This window comes from Sciurus vulgaris, assembly GCF_902686455.1.
Source record: "Sciurus vulgaris genome assembly, chromosome: 12".
Taxonomy (NCBI): Eukaryota; Metazoa; Chordata; class Mammalia; order Rodentia; family Sciuridae; genus Sciurus; species Sciurus vulgaris.
Genome location: NC_136473.1, coordinates 96,307,785 through 96,331,430, shown reverse-complemented (window position 1 = coordinate 96,331,430; position 23,646 = coordinate 96,307,785). Strand labels below are relative to the sequence as shown.

The 23,646-nt window shown below is 37.5% G+C and overlaps 1 protein-coding gene across 1 annotated transcript in view; it reads left to right on the top strand.

Annotated features, from left to right (window-relative positions):
- The window catches only part of HMCN1 (hemicentin 1), a 410,617-nt gene that overhangs the window by 353,878 nt on the left and 33,093 nt on the right, over positions 1-23,646 (top strand). The window contains exons 81-89 of the mRNA XM_079108039.1: positions 629-898; positions 3,375-3,565; positions 7,135-7,348; positions 10,851-10,985; positions 11,636-11,826; positions 13,833-13,914; positions 17,596-17,865; positions 18,439-18,609; positions 18,741-18,911. Coding sequence (XP_078964165.1) covers positions 629-898; positions 3,375-3,565; positions 7,135-7,348; positions 10,851-10,985; positions 11,636-11,826; positions 13,833-13,914; positions 17,596-17,865; positions 18,439-18,609; positions 18,741-18,911 — 1,695 coding nt within the window. The remainder of the gene's footprint in view (positions 1-628; positions 899-3,374; positions 3,566-7,134; positions 7,349-10,850; positions 10,986-11,635; positions 11,827-13,832; positions 13,915-17,595; positions 17,866-18,438; positions 18,610-18,740; positions 18,912-23,646) is intronic.

The following is a 23,646-nucleotide window of genomic DNA, read 5'->3' as shown; positions in this document are numbered from 1 at the left end:
ATGTAAACAGAAAAGATTGCTAAAGACAGGGTCAGGGAATAGTAATAGTGCATTGTTTAGAAGTCTGATACAGGAGAGGACACAAGAACAATACACACACACACACACACACACACACACACACACACACACACACATCTTAATCCCAGCTACTGGGAATATCAAGGCAGGAGGACCACAAACTGATGACCAGCCTGGTGACACAATGAGCCCCTGTCCAAAAAAAAAAAAAAAAAAAGAGGACAGCTAGATGGAGGTTGAGAGAATGACAGTGTTTCAAGAAGAGTGTGGACAGCTTGTTGAATGCAACTGAGTTCAAGTAGGATTAGGACCCAAAAGGGTTCATTTATTTCATCAGTGTAGAGATCATACAAAAGAATGATTTCAGATGTGAGATTTTTCTTCACTAAATGATTAAAATTATTGATATAAGCTCCATTAAGAGACAAACACATTAAGTAATGAACTGTATCTAAGCATTCCAAAAGTAACCAGATTATTATGTGCTCTAGCAGCCTGAAAAATTCTGAATAGACTCTCTCCTTACAGGTACAGCATGTAATGGTAAGCACAAACGACATACTTTGCCATAAATAATGGATATTCATAAAAACTTTTTGTCTTTCAGTTCCACCAGTCATTAACACTCAGCCGAAGGATCATGTGATTGCCGCGGACAAGCCCATCACACTGCAGTGCGAGGCAGATGGCGTCCCACCGCCTGACGTCACGTGGCATAAAGATGGGCATGCCGTGGTGGAGTCCATCCGCCAGCACATCCTCAGCTCTGGAGCTCTGCAGATAGCCTTCGCTCAGCCGGAGGACACTGGTCAGTACATGTGCATGGCAGCAAATGTGGCAGGATCCAGCAGCATGAGCACCAAGCTCACCGTCCATGGTAGGTTGTTTAACGTGGATCCTTTCAGCCTTCTGCATATCAGTGAGAAAAGACCACCAAGGGCAAATATGATGGAATTCAAAAGCATGTAAAATCAGAAATCCATAGTGTATGCATGGGGTGGGGGTAGGTGCACATGCCCTTCAAATCTGTTTTCTATGGCTATATTTACTTTTGTGTGAACATACATGTGTGAGAGATTGTATTAATATTGTCGGAAAAATTAATGGGCTGCCAGTAATCCCTTTGCATTGTGATGATTGGGATCCGTCCTTGGCTTGTGAGAGAGCCATTTGTGTTCTTATGAATCGTCTGCTTTACTTCTTGAAGGTTCAAGTCATGTTGGCTCAAAACTAATCACCATATGACCTACGTTGTGAACAGTTTTAACCTAATAGGAATTGGAAATGTACTGGATACATTATTTTAAAATAGCAAAACTTTTGTCTGTTTTTTGTAACGGAAGAACTATCCTGTTTTTCCTTTGTATAACATAACTAAAATCTAAAAATCACCATTGCAATATTTTAGTTTTTATAGTATATTTTAAGATTAAAGATAAGGGCTGGGGATATAGCTCAGTTGGTAGAGTGCTTGCCTTGTAAGCACAAGGCCCTGGGCTCAATCCCCAGCACCACACACACAAAAAAAGATTCCAGATAGAATCCCCATTAGTGTGAGTGGTAGGAAACAATAGCAAATTAAACTGTTTCAACAACTATTTCAAAGGTAATTTTTATTTTAATGAGTAGTTTCTGCTTTTTAAGTTTTTTCAAAAAATTTTTGAAAGCTGTTTTCATTTTTTAATATATATTTGAATTTACTACATCATAGTTATAGTTCAAGTAGAATTCTTTTTAGTTTAATAGATAATTCATCCAGCATTAAAATCCTGATTTATGAGTTTTCCAAATAACTTCCTTGATTTCAGTTAACATAATTGAACTATATTTATGCATATTGATATTCAAATAAATAATATTCTTTGTTTTCAAGTATTTATAGAAAATTCACCAAAATAGCCCATATGGTAAAAAACAAAGAAATTATTAGTAAGTTTTAAAAATACTAGACCACAATTCCTACCCACAATGCAATAAAACTAGAAATTTGTAATGAACTTTTAATGTCAAAATTCCAACCCCAGGTGACTTAAAAAAGCAACCTTCCAGCTAACAAGTATGTTAAAGCGAATGTTTTTCTTTTCAGATTACTTATAAAATAATAAAAATAAGGACTCTGCATATTAAAACATGGTCAAATCTAAAAGTCAGCTATGAAATCATAGCCTTAATTTTTTTCCTTTTGAAAAATAAAGAACTGAAAAAGCTTACTAATACTGCATCTCTGTAATCCCTTGCAAAAGAGAAATAAATAGTACCCCCAAGAAAACCAAGGTAAAGGAAATAATAAAAATACAACATAAATTAATGAAAAATGAGTTGAATATGATGTACCATTCAGTATATAGATTTTCGTGTTTTCCAAACTATCTTAATGCTTAGGTATAATCATTCCTATAATGTTTGTATATTTACTCACATAGTCATAGAAAAATAAAGGGTGAAATATTAAAGTTTATACAGCAACTTCCAATTGTTGTCTCTCACGTTTTAAAAAAGTCATTAGGATGGTCCATTTCTCATAAGTATGCTTGAATAATTTCAAAATTCATTATTTGGAAAGGGAGTATATTTTGACTTTTCATACCAAGATTCTTAATACTTTTAAGTCTTTACATTAGCAATAAATATCTTAGGTCCGACTCCACTAAGGTATTTCTTAGTCACTAACATAGTCCTTTCATCTCTATATTGCCTAAATTTCAGAGGGTTTAGATTTGAGTCATAGGAAGTATTTGGTATAACAATGTATGGAATTATGAAATCAGTATAAAAGTTTCCTCTGTGGCAGTATAAAAAGTGAATTAAATGTCTTGTTTGGATTTTACCTGAATTTGTTGTAAAATATGTGAAATACTGCAAAAAATATTTTCCACAGCACTTTACAGTATTCAATATTGAGTACTTTACAGTATTTTGTAGAAATTGTTGTTAATTCATCCTCTCCATATATATCTGAGATCAAATCCAGCAATTATACAACCATAGAAGTCTTTTTGTTTGCTTTACTTTCCTCCAAAAAGCAGAAGAAACTCTAGTATGGATAAGTCAGAATGGCACATAAAATCTAAAGAGTTCCAACCTATTTGCTCAGAAACTGAAATATAAATACGTTCAGCAAACATTAGAAATCTTGCTAGCATCAAAATGTTGATTGGTTTCAGAGCAAGTATATGGATATCTTAATATTAATGTTAATATAATATCTTAATATCCATTTACTTGCTATAAAGTATTAGTATTAGTATTTCTAGCAAAATTATCTTCAAACCAGTCTTTTGTGTGTTAGTTTTCAATGTGAATAAAGATATTGAAAACAACTTCCTGGATGACTCTATTTTGACTCTTCGCAGTACCACCCAGGATCCAAAGTACAGAAGTCCATTACACAGTCAATGAGAATTCACAAGCCATTCTTCCGTGTGTGGCTGATGGAATCCCCACACCAGCAATAACCTGGAAAAAAGACAATGTTCTTTTAGCTAACTTGTTAGGAAAATACACTGCTGAACCATATGGAGAACTCATTTTGGAAAATGCTGTGGTAAGTTTAATATACATATGTAGATATATTATGCCAGAAGGTAAATGTACCTTCTTCTGGTAATTTAGTTTGAAAGTATATTCTTTATAACTAAAGAAAATACTCATAAATTCAGGTTACAAGATTTATCATACACATTTTATTTTAAATTCCTGGAATAGGATATAGTACAGTCAGAATTCATAATGGCCTCCTTTTAAAATTATTTTTTTATTGAAATCTATGTTTATCAGGAAAAATTCTAAGTGTCTATGCTATAGCCTGTGCTTGTAACCATGTCTGGGAATGATAAAAAGAAAGAAGATACTAGAATTTCTGAGATATTGTAAAGCAAATACAAAAAGTCGTGTTTTGCTTTTTCGTTTAGAGTTTTATGTACTCTTTTCTAATAATTGACTTGAAAACGAAAATTTGGGGCATCTATGCAGACTAAGGTTTCTAAAGTATTTTTAGGTGATACTTCTCGAGATCTGTAGAATAGTCGAAATCAGGAGCACCTCGGGTTTTTAGTGGTAGCCCACTTGAAGAGAAATCTGTATATAAGTACATAAACATGACATTAAAAAATCATCATGTAGTTTGAGAGAATCCAACACTTGTCAGCAAATACTGGACATGCTTAAAGTGTGAATCAATTTCTGAGCCTTTGTACACACGTTGTTTTTTTCCTAAACCTTAAAAATGCCTAAATCTCATTAGAAAGTTTGGATGGGGTTGAATTTGAACAGATTACAGTGGTAAAATTGGTCCTATTCAATTTAGAGTATAATCTTAACCAGTTGTCCAGACTTTGGGTGACCACACATGGTGCCCTTGCCAAACTATGTCATCAGGCACTAACCCCATCAGCTGTGCCAGCAAACATCATGTTTATTCAAATCTATTTCCATCAACTGTAAGATATGTCAATATTTTATGCATCACTAAGAAAGAGCACAGTGATAAATAACCCACAGCAGACCGTCAGTCAATGTTCACATCACATCCCAATTGCAGAGATATCAAAGTTAAAAATGTGAATTTTAGAATTGATAAAATAGGCACAAATCTTTTTTTGCTTACTTGTTTAAACTGCTAAATCTCTCTGTGGGCATTACCCCCATACCTATGAATTTGGCCCCTCAATCACTCTTCTAGACCTTAATTCTAAGGTCTAGAAATAGCAATGACTCACACACATTTAAAGAGTACCAATAATAGGGTGCCTTATAAATACCAGGTGAGAGACATAAATAATATGTAGAAGTCTATAATAATTATATGTATGATCCAGATTTCTAAATACTTCATTTCCATAAAAATCTTGATTTCAAGCTTCAGTTATCACAACCTGGGAGTTTAAAACAATTAAGTGTGTGAATGTGGGGAGGCTCTTACAGGGAATACAATTTATCCTTGTTTGCCTTTGAAAAAAATAGTATGCAAATTTAGATTGCATTTATAAATGAATGATTATAAATTTTTACATTTCAAATTCTCTGGTGCATCAGTCTCAAACAAAATTTTATTCTTAAATAAAAAAAAGAAAAAAAAAAAAAACAGGGAAAAGCCTGTAATAAGTACTTTAATACTTCAAATCATTAATTCAACAATTAAAAGTACACAGCCCCATCTCTACAACCAGCACTGATTCAGGCACTGGGATCTACCAGGAAATAAAAGAATGGAAGCCTTTTGCCCTCATGAAGTTTATTTCTAGAAAGAGGAGACAGATGATAAAAATTATAATGAAAATAATAAATAATGTATACAATGCCTGGGGGGGAAAAGGTGTTATGAAAGTAAGAGGAAAGAGTGGGATGAAGTTTGCAGAAGTTGGAGCAGAGCAGGTTACAGTTTTAAGCTGGATGTACAGAGTAAGTCCCCACTGAGAAGGTGACCTTTGAGCAAGAACTGAAGGAAGTGACATAGCCAAGCAAATAGCCACAGAAGGAGCCCACCAGACAGGAAAAATTGATAGGACAGGGAACTTAAGTGGGAACAGGCCAAGTGAATTTGAGAGAAAAGAGGTCACTGAACACATGGAGAGGAAGTGAAAAGAGAAGTCAGAGGAAAATGGAGGCCGTATCACATAAAGTCTTTCTTGTAGGTCAATGGGTCGATTTTGCCTTTTACTCAGTAAAATTCAGACTCCCTTGCAGATGTTGAAAAGGGGTCCAATATTACTTGACTCATGTTTCCAAGGGTTGCATTGGCTGCCGTGAAGACCGTCAGCAGTAGGGCGGCCACGATGGTAGCAGGGAGAACTGCTGAGAAGCCAGTCTGGAGGCAGATGAGAAATGAAGGACTCAGAGCAGAATGACAGCAGAGGAGCAATAAAAAGTGGTAGGGTGCTGCATATGCTTTGAAGCTATCATGTTTTAATGGGTTACATATGGGGTTTGGTAAGAAAAGTAGAGAATAGCTCAGATCTCTTAGAGGCATCAACAACTGGAGGAGGAAATAACCATCAACTGAGAGGGTGACAGCTACAGGTGCCATGGGAACAGGCAAGGGGACTTGAGAGTCTGTGTCCAAAACTGAACTCCCCCAATTCTTTCTTCCCTTCTGGTGCCACCTATAGCCATCAGGTATCAACTAGACATCCAGAGAATTGGGATGAGGTCAGTGTAACAGGAGTTTGGAAGTAAAATCTGAGCTGGAGTTGCTGGTAGTCATCTGCATATGGGTGGTATTGAAAGCCAGGGCACTGGACGAAGTCACCAAGGAAGTGAGCAGTTAGACAGGAAAAGAGGACCAAAGACTGAGCCCCTTCATAGGCCAACATTAAGAAGTTGATGTCCAGGGGAAGGCAGCAAAAGTAGATGGAGAAGGAGCAGCCAGAGAGGTAGCTGGCAACCGGGGGGAGAGTGATGTCCTGGAAGCCAGGTGAAGAGGTGGTTTCAAGCAAGGGAGTCAGAATTGAATGGAATGCTGCCAATCCATCCAGTGGCATGAGCAAAGAGAGCTGGTCTTTCCACTTAGCAAGTGAGTCTTCAGAATTATAGGTAATATTGCCCTTACTCTTATCATTTTTTGTTTTAGGGGAACCCCCATTCTTTTTTTTTTTTAATTTTCTTAATTTATATGCTGTGCTAATAATTGAACCCAGTGCCTCATACATGCTAGGCAAGCACTCTACCACTGAGCTAACCCCAGCCCTACCATTTTTAATTATAATAATTTGGACAGTCTTTGGTATCACCTTATTCAGAGAGGCAACTGTGTTACCAAGATGCTATCAGTCATTAAAATTACTTGTTCTTTACTTGCACATGACAGAGCAGCAATATATATGATGTTTAATAAACATTTTCTATACTTGATGTTTAGTACACTGAAATCTTATTGCTATAAAATGACTGCAATAGTTCTGTAAGGGCCAAGCTTATGTTTAAGCTCCTATATGGTTTATACTGTGCTATGCAAAAACTAAGCTGATGGTTTAGATTAAAAGATAGAAATTTAAATTCCCTGGATATAAGAATACTCCCTTGAGGAACAAGCACTGCAATTTTATGTATTTTATGTAAGATGATGGAAGACTATAAAACCTTAAGCACTATGATTTTTTTTTTTTTTAATTTTAGCCAGAGGATTCTGGTGTCTATACCTGTGTTGCTAATAATGCTGCAGGTGAAGATGTGCACACTGTCAGCCTGACCGTACATGTTCTTCCCACTTTCACGGAACTTCCCGGAGATGTGTCATTAAATAAAGGAGAACGACTCCGACTAAGCTGTAAAGCAACTGGTATTCCATTACCCAAACTAACGTGGACCTTCAATACCAATATTATTCCAGGTAGGTGATTTTATTCTTCAGAAGTGAATCTGTGCAGCCATAGAGAAATCCAGACCAGTCTCTGTTTCCTTTAGCTCTGGGAATTCACTGACAGTTACAGAAGGAAAGGTTGATTTCTTTAGATTCTGTAACATGTGTGCTTGGATTTTACTCTCTATTCAGTATGTACGTAGTGTTCATTCTCTGAAAGAATATGTTGACCACAGGACTATACATTGTATGTTCTAACCTAACATATAATCTCCCTCCCCATGAGAAGACAATATTTAATGTATAGGCATCCACTGGACCTCCCTCATTGATAAATGGATTAAGGTGGTTACTGATGGAGTCCTGAAGATTCACCTGATCTCTCGGAAAACCCTGCTTCTCTTTGTGTGAACCAGTCTCCATTGTAGTATACATTGTTATATAGAAAATTCCTAGCCACTCTTTATTTTCACTACACATTCAGGTAATTCATAGTACCCAACAGTGCTCATTCCAGTGAAAACAAATGTCTACTCATTGGGTTGTCCTGAATGTTAAGACACATCAATAATGACAAGTTGTCCTATCCCAGAATTGAGTTCCGCACTGTTAGCATTTGCTAAGTGTCTTGTTAGAAAAATAATAAGAAGCTTAAGGATTTTTTTAGTGTTCAGATTTCCATTAATGACTGGAATTCATCTGCTCTCCTATCTTAATAGAATATCACTAGAGAAAAACCATGAATAATCATCTAATAAGTCGTTTTCTGAAAGCATACTACTGACTTAGCTATACAAAGTTTTAAAGTTTTGATTTTCCACTTAATATTCAACAGCATGAAATTTTAAAAAAAATAAGTGAAGGAAAGCACACAAAGTAAACATGTTCAACATAATTAGACATTGGTTGCTTTAGAATCTGATTTAGTACTTCTTGTTTTTAAATTAACGTGTTTAAATTCATGTGCACTGGAGCAACCAGAGCCTGGGATCCCTGCATGCATCTGCAGGAGGCAAAAACCAAATGGAGGGCTCAGCCTCTCCCCGCCCTGGGCCTTAGCCACCCCTGCAACCTCCACCTCCACTCCAGCAGACCCAGACACAAAGGAGTCACTGAACAAAGTGCAGGTTAGAAAGGCATGTGAACTCCGTTGGCACAGTGCAAGTCCAGAAAAATATGATATGGGTTGCTTTTAAATGGGAATAAAATGGTGGTATCATGGGAAATTCCAGAAGAACTAAGAAAGTGTCCTTGCCTCATGATATCTGATCAGATTTCTAGAAATCTGTTTACTTACCAATAATGAACTCAGATCCACTAAACAGACAGAATGTTTCTATAGAAAGCTTTCAAATAAGCATGAAATTAAAACCATCTCTTGGATTATTCCTTCTTGAACTTTAAAAATGGAATATGAAACCAGCGAAGCCAAGCTCTGCCTGGTGGGCAGTTTTGACTTCCTCCTTTTCTTCCTCACTGATGAAAGAATTAGGTGGCTTTTATCTTCATACATAGGGAAACATTTTTTTCAAAGGTTTCTTCCAGTCCCAGTGTCTGTAAACATTTCAGCCACGCTTTCATCAAAAGTGATCAATGGCACCACAGGTGGAACTATCTTAAACATTTTGGAAATGGTTCTTGCAGTGATGTACCCATTGGTCACACTAGAATGCAGATTCAGCACACCGTTGCAAATATCATTTTTGTCATGAAAAATTGCAGAAAAGTGGGAAAGCTTGACCCTCCCACACATGAAAACCCAGAAGTCGCTTTCCCTTTCATAGTCTAAAGGAAAAGAAGTGAAGAAAAAAGAAAAAGAAGGATCGTGAAAAACCAAAGCAGAGGAAGAAAAGCCAAAGTCAAAGCAATAGGAGAAGGCGGCTGCAGAGTCCTAACGTGGCATGTAAAATGGGTGGATTTCCAGCAGAGGACCTGAGAGAAAAACACTTACAGTAAAACCCAATTTAAAATGACAGTTGAATCCAAAGATGAAATTCCACAACTGGTACCAATGAGGAAACACCAGATAAGAAAATGTCAAGATGCAAAAACATGCCATAGAAAAGGAATCTCTTCTCCGAAAAGAGTCCTGGTCCCAAACACACCTCATGACAAGAAGAGAAAGGCCCTGCCAGCTGCAGAGACCCCAGAAGCTACAGAGCCCAAGACTCCAGCTAAAGACCCAGGGAAGAAGCCAAAAATGAAAGAAAAAGAAAAAAAGAAACTTCATTAGGGAAGAAAAGATCTAAGACAGATTCCAAAAATGTCAGAGGCCAAGCTCTTCACTGCTTCTGGTTAATCTGCAAGGCAGGTACCTACCACCCCTAAGCAATGGTGGAAAAAACCCCAAGTAGCCCTGTTAAGCTAAAACCAGTAACTCAACCAGAAGGGAGCAGCTGAGTTACCCGAAGGACCTTTCCTTCACATAAGTTCACTTTAAAAATTATTTTTAATTGGTAAATTATAATTATACATAATAGTACAATACACTGTGACATACTCTCATGTTCACATAGCATAATCTGGTCAATTTTGTCCCCCCCAATGCCTCCTTGAATTGCTTGGTAAAAATACACAGGTCCTGAGCCTAGGGTGTACCTTAGGTGATGGGGTGCTTGATTAGCATGCCTAAGGCCTGGGTTCCATCCCCGGCACCACAAAAAATTTTTAAAAATTAAAAAAATGAAAATACTTGGGTCCTGAGCCCCACTGCAGTCTTCTCCAAAAGTAAGGCCTAGACTAAATGTTTTTAAAAACCGTAAGAGGTAATTCTGACATATGTACCGGTTATAAGTGGTTTGAAGTAAAATCTGGTTTTTAGTTACCCTTCTTGTATTTGCTGATGTCATAGAGTGCTTCTCCACAGTTGATTTTTATTATTAAAGTACAACATTTGCTTCTGAGGAAAGAAAAAAAAAAAAAAAAGATTAACATGTTTACCTTACATTCTCTTCCAAATACTATAACTGCCTTTGTAAATATTTATGTCATCACCATTTATGACTTGGGGAGAAGTTTAAATTTATTACAAATTGATTATGTTGTGGTTATTACCTAACTAGCATATAGTTTTCATGATTTCCCCTCTGACCTGCCAAGTCAGTTGAATTATAATTGGAAAGCTTTTCATGTTTTGATGAAATTGTTTGGGAGGAAAAGGGGTAGTGGGATAATGAGATGGAAAATCCCATATTTCTGAATGAAAGATTTTTGAAACCCAGAGAGATGGTGAGCCGGTTTTAAGCAACCCATTGAGATGAAAGGTGCACTTTAAAATAATTTTTAAAAGATGTTTGTTTTCATTCGCTTTTCCTGTTCCTTGGGCTGTTTTTCAAATGAGTGTCTATAGACACAGTAAATAGCTCAGAGGGAGAAATCTGTGGAAAAGCCTCTCTTGCCCAGGGCCACCATGAGGTCTCTCTGGTTCAGCTGCTGACCAACTCATAAATCTAACCTGCAAAATACTGAGCTGTCATGAAACTTGTCCTAGGTTTCTGAGAGACGTTTGTGTTTCCTAACTTGTTCCCCTCAGCCCATGCTGACAGTGGTGATGGACACAGTGAACTTGTTATTGAAAAGGTGTCAAAAGAGGATTCGGGCACTTACGTGTGCACCGCAGAGAACAGCGTTGGTTTTGTGAAGGCCATCGGATTTGTTTATGTGAAAGGTAGGGAAGAGCGCTCTGGTTTTTTTTTTTGTTTTTTTTTTTTTTTAAACAAATGGGGTACATCTTGTTTCTCTGTTTGTACATGAAGTAGAGACATACCATTTGTGTAATCATACATTTATACAGGGTAATGGTGTTTGATTCATTCTGTTGTTTTTTTCCTTTCCCCACAACCCACCCACCCCTCTGTTCCCTCTATACAGTCCCTCCTTCCTCCATTCTTGCCTCCCTCCCACCCCCCATTATGTATCATCATCCACTTATCAGCGAGATCATTTGTCCTTTGGTTTTTTATTCATAATTCATCTGTAAGGAATGGTTTCTGTTTTGTTTCCCTATCATGTAGTATCAGAATATAGCTTCTGCTGATTAACCCATTCAGTTCGATTTCTCAGATGTGCAAATTCATGAGAAAAATGAGCATTCAACATCTGAGAAAGAAGTAAGGAAAGAGATCATTTCCTTGAATCCCCCTAAGAATATCGAAATTGACAAAATTAGCCGGTGTTTAGCACGGAAAACCCATGACATTTTTCCTTTAAGTGGCTTTCACCCCTATTTACTAAGTTACCTTTCTAAATGGGTCAAGAAACACAAAGACATTATCAGCACCTGCTTTGAGTTTGGGCCTGTTTTGTGGTATGTTCCAGAACCTCCAGTCTTCAAAGGCGATTACCCTTCTAACTGGATTGAACCCCTTGGTGGGAACGCAATCCTGAATTGTGAGGTGAAGGGAGACCCTGCGCCAACCATCCAGTGGAGCAGAAGGGGCGTGGACGTTGCAGTTAGCCACCGAATCCAACAGCTGGGCAACGGCTCCCTGGCCATCTACGGCACTGTGGTAAGTCACATCGGAATGATGGCACTCTTAACTTCCTCAGCCAGTGCTCCGCTGTAGGTAACACAGATGAGAGGAGCTGCTCTTTTATTCCTATTTAACTCATAAAATCTGAATCACTGAGTTCTCTCTTGCATTTTGACCTTTTAATTTTTGAATTTATCTTTGATCCTTAAAAATGAAACACGTACGTTTTAGTGGGTCACCATAAGATGTTTGGACACACATGTGCATTATGTAATGTTTAAATCAGATTAAACATTTTGGTCTCCCCAAACAGTTCACATTTCTCATGGTGACGTGTTCAAGATCATTTCTTCTAGCTTTTTGTAATATACACTATACCTATGGAAACCCTACTGTGCCCTAGCACAGTGGAAGTCCTTGCTCCTGTCTAACTCTAACTTAGTACCCGTTGATCAGTCTTCCTGAATCCCTCCCTCTGCCATAACCTCCCGGCCTCTGCCAAGCACCATTCTGTTCTCAACAACTTCTATGAGATCGACTTGGTATATTCTACAGATGAGTGAGATCATCCAGCACTTATTTCTGTTTCTGACTTAAAAAAACACCCTCCATGTGGTCACAGATAACAAGGTTTCATCCTTTTTTATAGCTTAATAGTGTTCCATGGTGTATGTGCCCACATTTACTTTATCCCTTCATCAGCTGGGTTCTTTTTTAAAAAACTGAGACAATATTTGAGATGGATATTTTTAGTCCTTTCATATAAGTATGTGGGCATCTGTTTTAGAACAAGGAAACTGAAGAGCTACAAATACAGTTACAAATGCGTTATAGGGTAGATGTCCATAATAAACTCACAACTACGACATCAGGCTTTCCCAAAACTTCAGTAATTTGAGAAATGAGTGTATTTGGGGTTTTTATGCTAATTTGGAGGTCAAGTGAGCTTAACGTGAGGTATTTCCTTGAAAAACTTCTTAACTAGAATGCAGACGGTTAATTTGTTAACTCACGTTTGGTCAACCCATTTAGATGCTTTCCTTGTTTAATTAGTTGAAATAATAATTAAAATACATTAGCTGATCACCTACTCCAGCGGGCAATCCTCAGACATCCACTTCACCGTGACAGGTTGTTGATTGCTCCTTCAGTGTCGAGATGATATCTAGTTTTTCGTTGCTGTCACACTAAGACGTCTTGGGCTTCTTCATTTCCACTTTTCCCCTCTCCCACTCCATGAGGTTACTCCATTTCTGAAGTTCTGGATATTTCTTCTAATACCATGTTAATATTAATACTAATTTGATTACCATACAGCTTCGGATTCCTAAATATGTATCTCCCATCCTGAAACTCTTCCATGTTCGTTTCCAGCTGCCTACTAGAAACTTCTATCTGAATGGTACATTGAAACCTCTAACTAAAAATATGTGGTATAGAAAATAAGTACTATGTGGATTTTACTTATTTTCTACACCACATATGTGTAATTTGTGGCTTCCATTCTATAACTTATTCTTACAAATAAATTAGGGTTTGTTTTTGCTTTGTCTCCTATATTTCAAACTCCCGAGTCACAGACCTGACAATGTATGATTAGTAGCCTCCATTAGAAAGTACTCTGTTTGTTGCTAGGCACTGATTACTTCAGTGTTTTTTAAGATATTCATAAGAATAAAATTGACAGTTTGATGCAGTAAGATAATTTTAAATAGTGGTTGTAAAATAAAGATATTTTTTGCTTTGATATCCTATCAATCATTATTCTTGAAGATTGATCACAGGCCATTAGGCTATTTTGAAAAGGTTTGGACTTGAAATATCTTTTTCTAACCCCTCCATTTCTCTCTCTGTCTCTCTCTCTCTGTCTCTTTCTCTCTGTTTAGGCCTATTTATGAGTTTAAACATATAGAGATGTTTCTATTTCCATTAAAATGCCTTATCAAAAATGAAATTTCAAATAAACTAGCATCATGGTGAAAAAGTGATTTGCCCCTTTCTCTAGGCTCACATTTTGATGGAAGTCCTGCTTATTTCCATAGGATGAAGATGCCGGTGACTATACGTGTGTAGCTACCAACGAAGCCGGGGCGGTCGAGCGTAGCATGAGCCTGACCCTGCAGAGTAAGCTGCTTCGCAAACCCTGACCCATACTCCAGAAAGGTCGCCTGAGTGCTCCTTTTCTTTAATTTTCTAGCAAGTCCATTGTGGTGCCTTTCTGTGCGCCTGCTTAGTTTTCTCCTGACGATGGCGCTGTTGTCATCAAACATAAACTGACACGCTTTTGCCCCGATCCTTTCCTGTGTCTAACATGCCCAGTATAAAATGCCTTGCTGGTGCACAGCCTGTCTTACCACACATTCAGTGGAGTACCCTTCTCAGTTCACCACAGTTCCCACAGCAGGCTTACAAAGAGAGCACTTTTTAAACTATTTATTTAAAAAAATAGAGACTAACGTAAATGAGCTCAAATATGCTCCAGATGAGTTGCCGTCATCTTACATGAAATAACTGCTCTGGGTGGAATCCTGGTGCTCTTCCTTAGTGAACGCAACCAGAAAATAGAGCTTTCACAATTAGAAAACCATGAAAGGTTCCACTGGCCCACAGGACAGTCTGCAGAACCTTGCCAGGAGCTGACCTGAGGACAAAATCACTGGACTGGAAATCTAAGCAAACCAACATATTTTGTAAATAGACTCAGTATTTAAGAGAATGAATTTATGTTCTCTTCATTCACTTGTGAGAGATTCTCTAGACTAGTATTTCTTAACAGCTGTTTGCCAGACGACAGTTCGGTAAGGCTTGAATACATCATAGGTATAGAACAGATATGGGAGGCAGTGTTTAACTAAAGGACACTTAGCAAATGATAATCTTGTGGTGTGTTATTGGGTAGCATTCCATGAGCAAATTAGCCTGAGGGGGGAATAATGGCTTTTAAAAAGTCTATTTATTTATTAAATACATAAAGAGCACTACTATGTACCCAGCCTTGCTTAGGCATACCAAGTTTTTTTTCTGTACATCTTTCCAGAAATGTTAATATGCTGACTTAAATTATGGATCACCAAGATGAGAATATAATAGGCCACATTTTCCATGTAAATGTTATTCCCCTGGCTTCCCTTGGCTTTTTGGCTCTTTGTTGGGTGAATGTAGATAGGGTACTACACCATTAGTCCCCCCTAGGAGGATGCTCCACTGACCCATTTAAGAAAGGCTGCATTCAATCAGCTCATCTCTATACTAACTAAAAACAAATGGGGCATATCAGAAAGCCACAAATACAGTTCAGCTCAAATTAAGATTGAAGCAACAAAAGCAATGTGTTCATTTAGATGAAATGCTCATATGTGCTTGATAATTGTGTGAATGTTGGAATTATTGCAACCTTGAAAGATGTACATGTGGAATTTTATTTCTATGTTGATTATTTTATAGATAATTAGAAATGTTTAAATATGGTATCTAAACAAGGATGCTGAGTTTTATTTGGTATTTTGGTGTTTTCTTTGGCTATAATAATATAAGCAGATGAATTTATTTAGTCATTTTGTAGTCGCTTAGTGTTGAGTGATAAATCTGAGGTATTTACATTTTTCAACAGCAGTTGCTCAAACACTTGATATAGTCCGAATACTAGGAGGAAAATAAAATCACCAGCCCTGAAAATTTCTAAAGTGAGGTTAACATAGACGTCAGTTAGAAGGCAAATGAGCAGAACGATGTGGAGCACGTTTAAAGATAATGCAATGTAGAACACATGGCTGAGAGCCCACCTTCACACCAGGAAATTGTTTTTATAAAAGACATGTCAGTAATGCCTTTTCAAAAAACACTAGCATATTAATATCACAACAAAATGCATTTTTACTTCTGTTTTCTTTTATGTTTTGTTTATTACAGATAACACTTCTCAATCTAAACACACAGCCATCACCTGGATTACCTGACATCCATCACCTCCCACTGAGCACACCATTCCAGCTTTCAATTCATTCTCACCCTGCCCTACTCTCTCTCAAGAATGCTGCCCTGCCCTTTGCTCACCTATTTATGTATAAACCCTCCTGGTCTTCTTTTGAGAAAAGAAGGCATTGGTCTTGACCAGTGTCTGAAACCTTGTATGCTACTACTCTCCAGGGGGGATCATCCTTTCTAGTCTTCTGATTATCTAATTTTATCTAAAATTATCTAAATTATCTAAGTTTATCTAAAATTATCTAATTTTAAAAAGAAGGAGAAGGACAAAATAGCTAAATCTGTCTTCATGCTGTGTCTTCCTCTCCCAGTGGTCTCCCATCTTTCTACCCACATAACTGGACTTTAAAAAAAAAATTTTTTTTTAGTTGTAAATGGACACAATACCTTCATTTATTTATACACAGTGCTGAGTTCGCGCCCAGTGCCTCATACAGGAGAGGCAAGCTCTCTGCCACTGAGCTACAACCCCAGCCCATAATTGAACTTTTTTAAAAAACAAATTCAACTCTCTTCTCTTCACGGCACTACAGAAAATACAAGTGCAGCTACATACAACTCCTTTGACGTTCTTTCCAAGGACTCAAGCCGCTATCATCCACTGTAGACACCTGAACCTCTCTCTTGTGCTGGAACCCCTTCCTTTAGTTGACAGGATGCCATTTTCTCCCTACCTCAATGATCAGTCCTTTGTATCATTCATAGACTTGTCTTCTGCCCACCTCTTAAGTAATGCTGCTGCAGTGGTTTCTGCGTTTGGCCCTCTTTTTATCATGTTTGACACTCTTCTACAACAATCTGTCCACTCATGAGAGGCTCACAGATCCATAATCCTTTCCCACATCTCATTCTGAGGTTTAGATGTGAATATCCACACGCTGTCCTGGCATCTCTAAATGAATGTCTCTCAGACATCTCAAACTCAACAGTCCCGGATGGATCAAATCATCATCTACCCCTTACTGCCTCCCAACAAATCTGTGCTTATGTATTCTATTGAATTGTCCAAACAGACAGCCTGTTGTCCAAATCAAAACCCTAGAGTCATCAGTTCTTGATTTTCAACCTGTCTTCCTTTTCCTTCACATGTCCAGTGGAAAGCTTTGGTTTGACATATTGTCACTGTTGGTTATGCTCCCTTATTAGCATATATTCTATAGTACACTATAGCACAGGTAAATAGTTACTTGTCTATCTTATTAGTGGGATATAAACTCTTTGAGCTAGTTGTTAACTGTATTGTCAGCACCTAGTACGTTGCCTAGAAAATAGTAAGCTCTCATGAATGTTTATGGAACAAATGAATGATGACCGGTGATGAAGATTGAGTTAGTAATGACTCTACCTGAAAAATGATTGAAGGAAAGACATGAATATTCACCATGTAAAGCATAGACAACAACTAGCAATAGTACCTAGGATTACTGTGGACTTGCCCTGTTTAAAACTTGTGCTGATGTCATCTTAGTTGACTCTTAACAGCAATTCTGTGATGTAGGCACCATTTTTAAGGACACAGACTCAGAGTAGAGAGGAACCAAAGCAGAATTTAAATATAGAAAGCATGATGAAGAGCCCATGCGCTAAGCTAACCCCCTTGAGGATTTTGAATTCTTGACATTTAAAAAAATATATAGGGCTATGAGAATTTTATGATTGTCAGTTATAACCTACAACCTTATACTTGTGAAGGAACTGTGTTTTACCAACAAATCAGCCTAATTTTCTTTCATAATAATGCTACCTTGTAATATATGATAAAATGTTACTGTAACTCCACAAAGAGAAACACTAAGAAACAGTATGTACTTTTTCCTACAGGTCCTCCTATTATTACTCTTGAGCCTGTGGAAACCATTATTAGTGCTGGTGGCAAAGTCACATTGGATTGTCAGGCAACTGGAGAACCTCATCCAACTGTTACCTGGTCCCGGCAAGGGCACACCATCCCCTGGGATGATCGAATTAGTGTGTTGCCCAATAACTCATTACATATTGCAGCTGCTCAGAAAGAAGACACTTCTGAATATGAATGTGTTGCTCGTAACTTAATGGGTTCCGTGCTTGTCAGAGTGCCTATCATAGTCCAGGGTGAGTGTGACTAGAGGGATATTCATGGTAAACAGTACGTAGAGAAACTCAAATCATAAAAATGATCATGCATCTTAGTCTGAATCTTCTTTAATGGTAAGACATTTTTAGATGAAGGTCATAGAACAAAAAAAAAAAAAAATCACAGTTTTAAGATCAAAGGGACAAAAACAATACAGATTATTTTAAAATGCCAAGTTTATGATTCAGAAATCCCAAACTAAAATTTTTATTTAAAATGTAATCATATAGATTCTCAGAAATCAATACCAATCATATATTTTTCTTTAAAGAATGATACATACCCAAAAGGTAAACAGTATATAAACTTCCTGGTCTCTGACTCTTCCAGAAGTTGTGTCCGTGCTACATCAGGCTCAGACCTGAGACAGAACGCTAATGAACCAAAGTTCTTCTCTCACTCCTCCATGTTAGCTTTACTTTAAAGCTTCATAAGGCATTTTTTCAGCAATCTTAGATTCAGCTCTACACCCAGTACACAACTTAATTGAAGTCTGAATTTAAATTTTGTACGTAAAAATGCTGAGACAAAGTGCAATGTTTTACTCGCAGTTCATGGTGGATTTTCCCCGTGGTCTGCCTGGAGATCCTGCAGCGTCACCTGTGGAAAAGGCATCCAGAAGAGGAGTCGACTCTGCAACAACCCCATTCCAGCCAATGGTGGGAAGTCATGCCAAGGGTCAGATTCAGAAATGCGAAATTGTCAAAATAGGCCGTGTCCAGGTACAGTTCTGCATTCAGTTGCTAGGCATGTGCTTAATAGATACCAGTTCCATTCCCTGCCTGTGGACTAACTCAGCATAAGCACTTTCAATGGAAATATAACTCATGGCATAATGTTCACCTTTGTGTAGTGGATGGTCACTGGTCAGAGTGGAGTCTCTGGGAGGAATGCACAAAGAACTGTGGACGTGGCAACCGAACCAGGACCAGGACTTGTAATAACCCATCAGCTCAGCATGGTGGGCGTCCATGTGAGGGGAATTCCATGGAAACAATTATGTGCAACATTAAGCCTTGCCCAGGTAAGAATCCACCAGTAATATTAGGATAAGCAAAACTCTTATATTTTAGTTTCTGTAAAAGCATTATAATGTCCTTTTTGTGAAAAGATGTTTTGACCTCCACCTTTGGGAACATGTTCATCCTCTGTGTTCTTGGTTCTGGTTCATGGATAAACTTTGAAGGACATGAATCAACGTTAAGTAAAATACCTGATTTAATGGAACGTGAAAAAGACTCCACACTGTGGTGTATTTTTTAATCATGTAGAGAAAACTGAAATATTTACACAGTCATAAAATCTTAGAGGTGATGAGGATTTTGGGTGGCATCTAATCCATCCATCCATTTGAGATGAGAATAGGGAGCCTAGAGAGGTGAAAGCCTTGCCTAGAAACACACCCTCAGTGAGGGTAAAATCCTAATAATTCCCATTGACTAATATCCGGCATGTCATAGGCCATGCTGGGTTCTTGCTGTGCATGTTGTTATTGAGTTGATATTTCAGGGCTCTTTTTGATTAAAGTGACAAATCAAATTAACATAAGTAGAAAACTCTTCTTCCAGGTATGACTGAATGCAAGGAGTTGGCTCATGTTTTTATTAGCCTGTTTTCCATCTCTCCTCTCTGCTTTCCTCTATTTGGCTTTTATTCTCCAAAACACTTTCCATGTGTTGAAAAAAATGGCTGCTGGCAGTTCCTGGCTCACAGGGACCTTGAAATCTAAGTCCTCAGAGAAAGAGTTCCTCAGTTTCTCAGAATTCCTATCAGAATTCATATGGGAGGAAGAAGTCTGTTGGTGACTGATTTTGTTGCATGCTCAGGTATGAACTCAGCTGAGTTCAGAAGGATATTCTGATAAGCAGCTTGGTGACAGGGCCACGCACCTAGCGTTCTCCACCCTGTCTGGCGGCCAGAGAAAAATCACATGGGATAGAGGAGAGGCTGTTCATTCATTCATTCACCTAGTAAATATGTGTTTTTTGACCCACTTTGTGTTCAGGTCCGGTTCTAATTGCTAGAGTTAGAACTATAGACAGACAATGTTATTCAAATATTGAAAGCATCCTGAACCAACTCAAGGAGTTGAAATGAGGGATCACAATGGAGAGATACACCTGGACAAATTAAAAGGAGACGGGTATTGAGCATAATGGGTACTGTGTTCTATTGTGACAATGAGGAAAGATTCAGAAATTTAAGTAATTTGTTAAGGTTACAAAGCTGGTAAGAAGTGAATCACCCACCAATATATACAACTCTAATGCCCCAATAAAAAAATGGGGTGAAAAAAGTGAATCAAGGATGTGAACACAGTTTGATTTAGTTCACAAGCCTATTTGCTGGGTCCCTGGGCATTTTGCTGTGCAGCTCAGAACTTCTGTTAGATTTTAAAAATGAAACACTGTCCTGAAATCTTAAACAAAAAGAACCAAGAGCCAAGGATTTGTTTTTGTCTAGAAGAATGAAAATGCTAAATATAATAGCACTATGTTATAAAGTAAAAAGGACCAGAAATACCTGATTAGAGACATTTCTGTACTGTTTGTCAGCCATAACTATATAATGACAAATTAAATGATATTTATAAATGTGCTAAAATACAAGTCAGCTTGTCCTCTCGGAATTGAGTAGCTATTTGCTTCCTATCAGCTTGCTCCCTCTTGCTTTGCTCACTGGTTTGTTTACTAGTTTGGGGTTTTTCTTTGTTTATTCTTCAGCCCCTGAACCAATTGAATTTGGCTGTTGTTTGATCCTGGAGCATGTGCCTCTTCCCAACTGAGTGTTTTGTGATGCCTTATCAATAGGTAGATGTCAACTGTGAAGGGCTGTGTCATGAAAACAAGTAGATGTTACAAATAAGAATTCCCCTTCTCACCAGTGGACAGATGGCCTAAGACAGTCTTCTCATTCCAGGATGGGGAGGGTGTAAGAACCTTGGGAGCATAAGAGGTTTGCTTTTAGTGTGAATTTGTTTTCCACAATGTCAAACTTAAAGGAAAGTCGCATAAGTAGCACAAAGAACTGCTATGTTACTCTTACCCAATTCACCAATTGTATGTGTTTCCCTGAAAGAGGGACCCTTGTTCTCTTTCATAGGCTCAGTAAAATTATCAGAATTGGGAAATGTAACATGGATGAAATAACATTATTTAATCTCATTTTCTCTTCCTGCAATTCAGTCCACAGTCCATATTCTAATATTGCCAGTTGTTCCAGCAAATTCTTCATCACTCTTTTCTTCTTCTTGTTCCTACTCCAAGATCCAATCCAGGACCACACTTACTGATTGGTCTTGTTGCTTTTGTCTTTTTTTAACTAGAGCAATTCCTGTCTCTCATTGTTTCATGATCTTTTTAATTTTGAAGTGTACGAGCCAATCGTATGTTATGTTGCAGTACTAGGGATTGAACCCAGGACCTCATGCATGCTAGGCATGTGCTTTATCACTGAGCTCTATACCAAGCCCTTTTTGAAATAAATTTTTTAAATGGCCCCAGAGTGGCCTCGAATTTGCTATCCTCCTGCCTCAGCCTCCTGAGTAGCTGGGATGGCAAGCATACACCACTACTCCATTTTATAGATGAATTTTAACTTGGATTTATCTGATATTTCCTCATGACTACATTTTGACAAGGACACCATAGAAGGGGTTTTGTGTCCTTCTTAGTGTATTATTTCTCAAGGCACATGAAGTCAAACTGGCTTTGTTCCTTGGTCAAGGTAGTGTCTGCCACTGTATAGTTACTACTTTTATCTTGATAACTAGTAAGTATTTTGGGGGGGAAACTTTGAAACTATATAAACATCTTCTTAAAATTTCACCCACTAGTTTTAGCATGTTTATGATTCTTCTTTGAATCATTATCACTGTGATCTCTTCAAATAGCAGTTTTCCAACTCTGTCATGTCTTCTGCATCTATTATTGACTTCCTATTGTAAAGAACTTTCTTCTTGTTATTTCTTTATTTTCTGGGTTTATAACAGTAGGGACTCAGGTATTATTCACTAGTATGATATTCAGGCATCATTCAATGGTTTATCATACACTATCACCATGGTGTATTGTGGTGGCTCAAAATATCCTGGGTTCATTTAGTGGTGGCAAACTCTTCAGGTTAAGTTCATTGTTCTTTTGAGATGTGCCCATGATTCTTAGAGTACTTCCTTACTTTCTGATGCAAGTAGATATTTCAGACTTATCTTGTATGTTTTTGTCCCAGTTAGAAGAGTGCAGTATTTTTAAATTGCCAATCCTCCCTCTAAAGAAGATTGATATCATCTGGGGTGATCTATCCCATCATTGTATTATATATATAGTGACAAAATATTGTTTAGATAGATACATAGATATAGATATATTTATACATTTAATAAAGAAAGGCATTTTTCAAGTGTCATCCTGAAAACTGTTGCGAACTTCCAGGGACAATCATAGAGCTCATAACTCACACGTATGCAGTCCTTACTGTGTGTCCTACACTCTTCCAATCACTTTTCCTCTATAAACTCATCATTCCTCAACCCACCCCTAATAAGATAAGCTCTTTCATAGTCCACGTATTGCAGATAATGAAATGAAGCACACTGGAGTCAAGTTACTTGTCTGCGATGGTAAAGCCAGAAAGGGCAGAGCAGATCCTTAGACCCCGATGTCTCCTCCAGAGTCCTTGCTCCCAGCTCTGGGCTCAACTGATCTTCCATAATCAGAATTACAACCAAGTGTAACAACAACAACAGTTATTCATTTTGCATTTTTCTTATCTAGCAATTCCTCTATAGTTATGTTTTGTTGGTTAGTTTTTCTTTTTTTCAATATCATCTAGATATCATGATCTTTCATGCCTTTTCTGCATGAGGTGGTTTATTTATTCATTCCATTTTTTTATCGTTCCATTTTATTTTATCATTCCATTCCTATAAAAGGAACATTTCAACCCTAGCACATTTTGTTTCATGAAGGTCAGTTCTAGTTAGGGTTTTCTGTACTGATTAAAAATTAAAAGTAAGAAGGTCCTCACATGAGACCCTCTGGTTATATGTAATAGGAACTCAACAAATACTAAGTTATAAATACCATCCATCTATAATCCTCCAATAAAGAAGTCCACCTATACTCAATGGCTTTTTACTGTCAGTTTTGAGCTTTGGCTAACCAACAGCCTTGAAAATAGAATATGGTACAATAATTGGAACTGCAGAATTTTTTATATTACAGTGAATATGTGAATGTTATAAGCATTTGAAATCTGAGTTAATACAGAAATCATTTCAAGTAATGTCTGTCACATATTTAAAGATTTTTTTTTTTCTTCTTTCCTTTTAGATTTAGTCAATACTTGGTACAAAATCTTGACTAAAATAGAACTGTGTGACTATGTTTGCCTGTGTCTACAAAGCATAGTCAACTTAATCAAAAATCAGTAAATTATGTAAAATGTGTTTTTAAATATTTTCTAAACAAAACAGATAAATAATGATCTCATTACTTCATTTTCAATTTATTGTTTTGGTATCTCATAGTTTGTATTCAAAGAATATTTAGATGCAGACCTTAATGATCCCTTTCTGGTTTACATCTTGGTTAAAGGGGTGACCAAAGAAACATGCTTTATGAGCCCCATATCTAGAAAGTTGTCTTAAGCAAAAATATGACCTGATGCTGACTTCTACATACAAGAAGGCATAGTGCTGATTCTCAGCCCGTGCACCTGGTAGGAGACATACAGTTGCTCCAGTCTTGTGGTCAGATGCT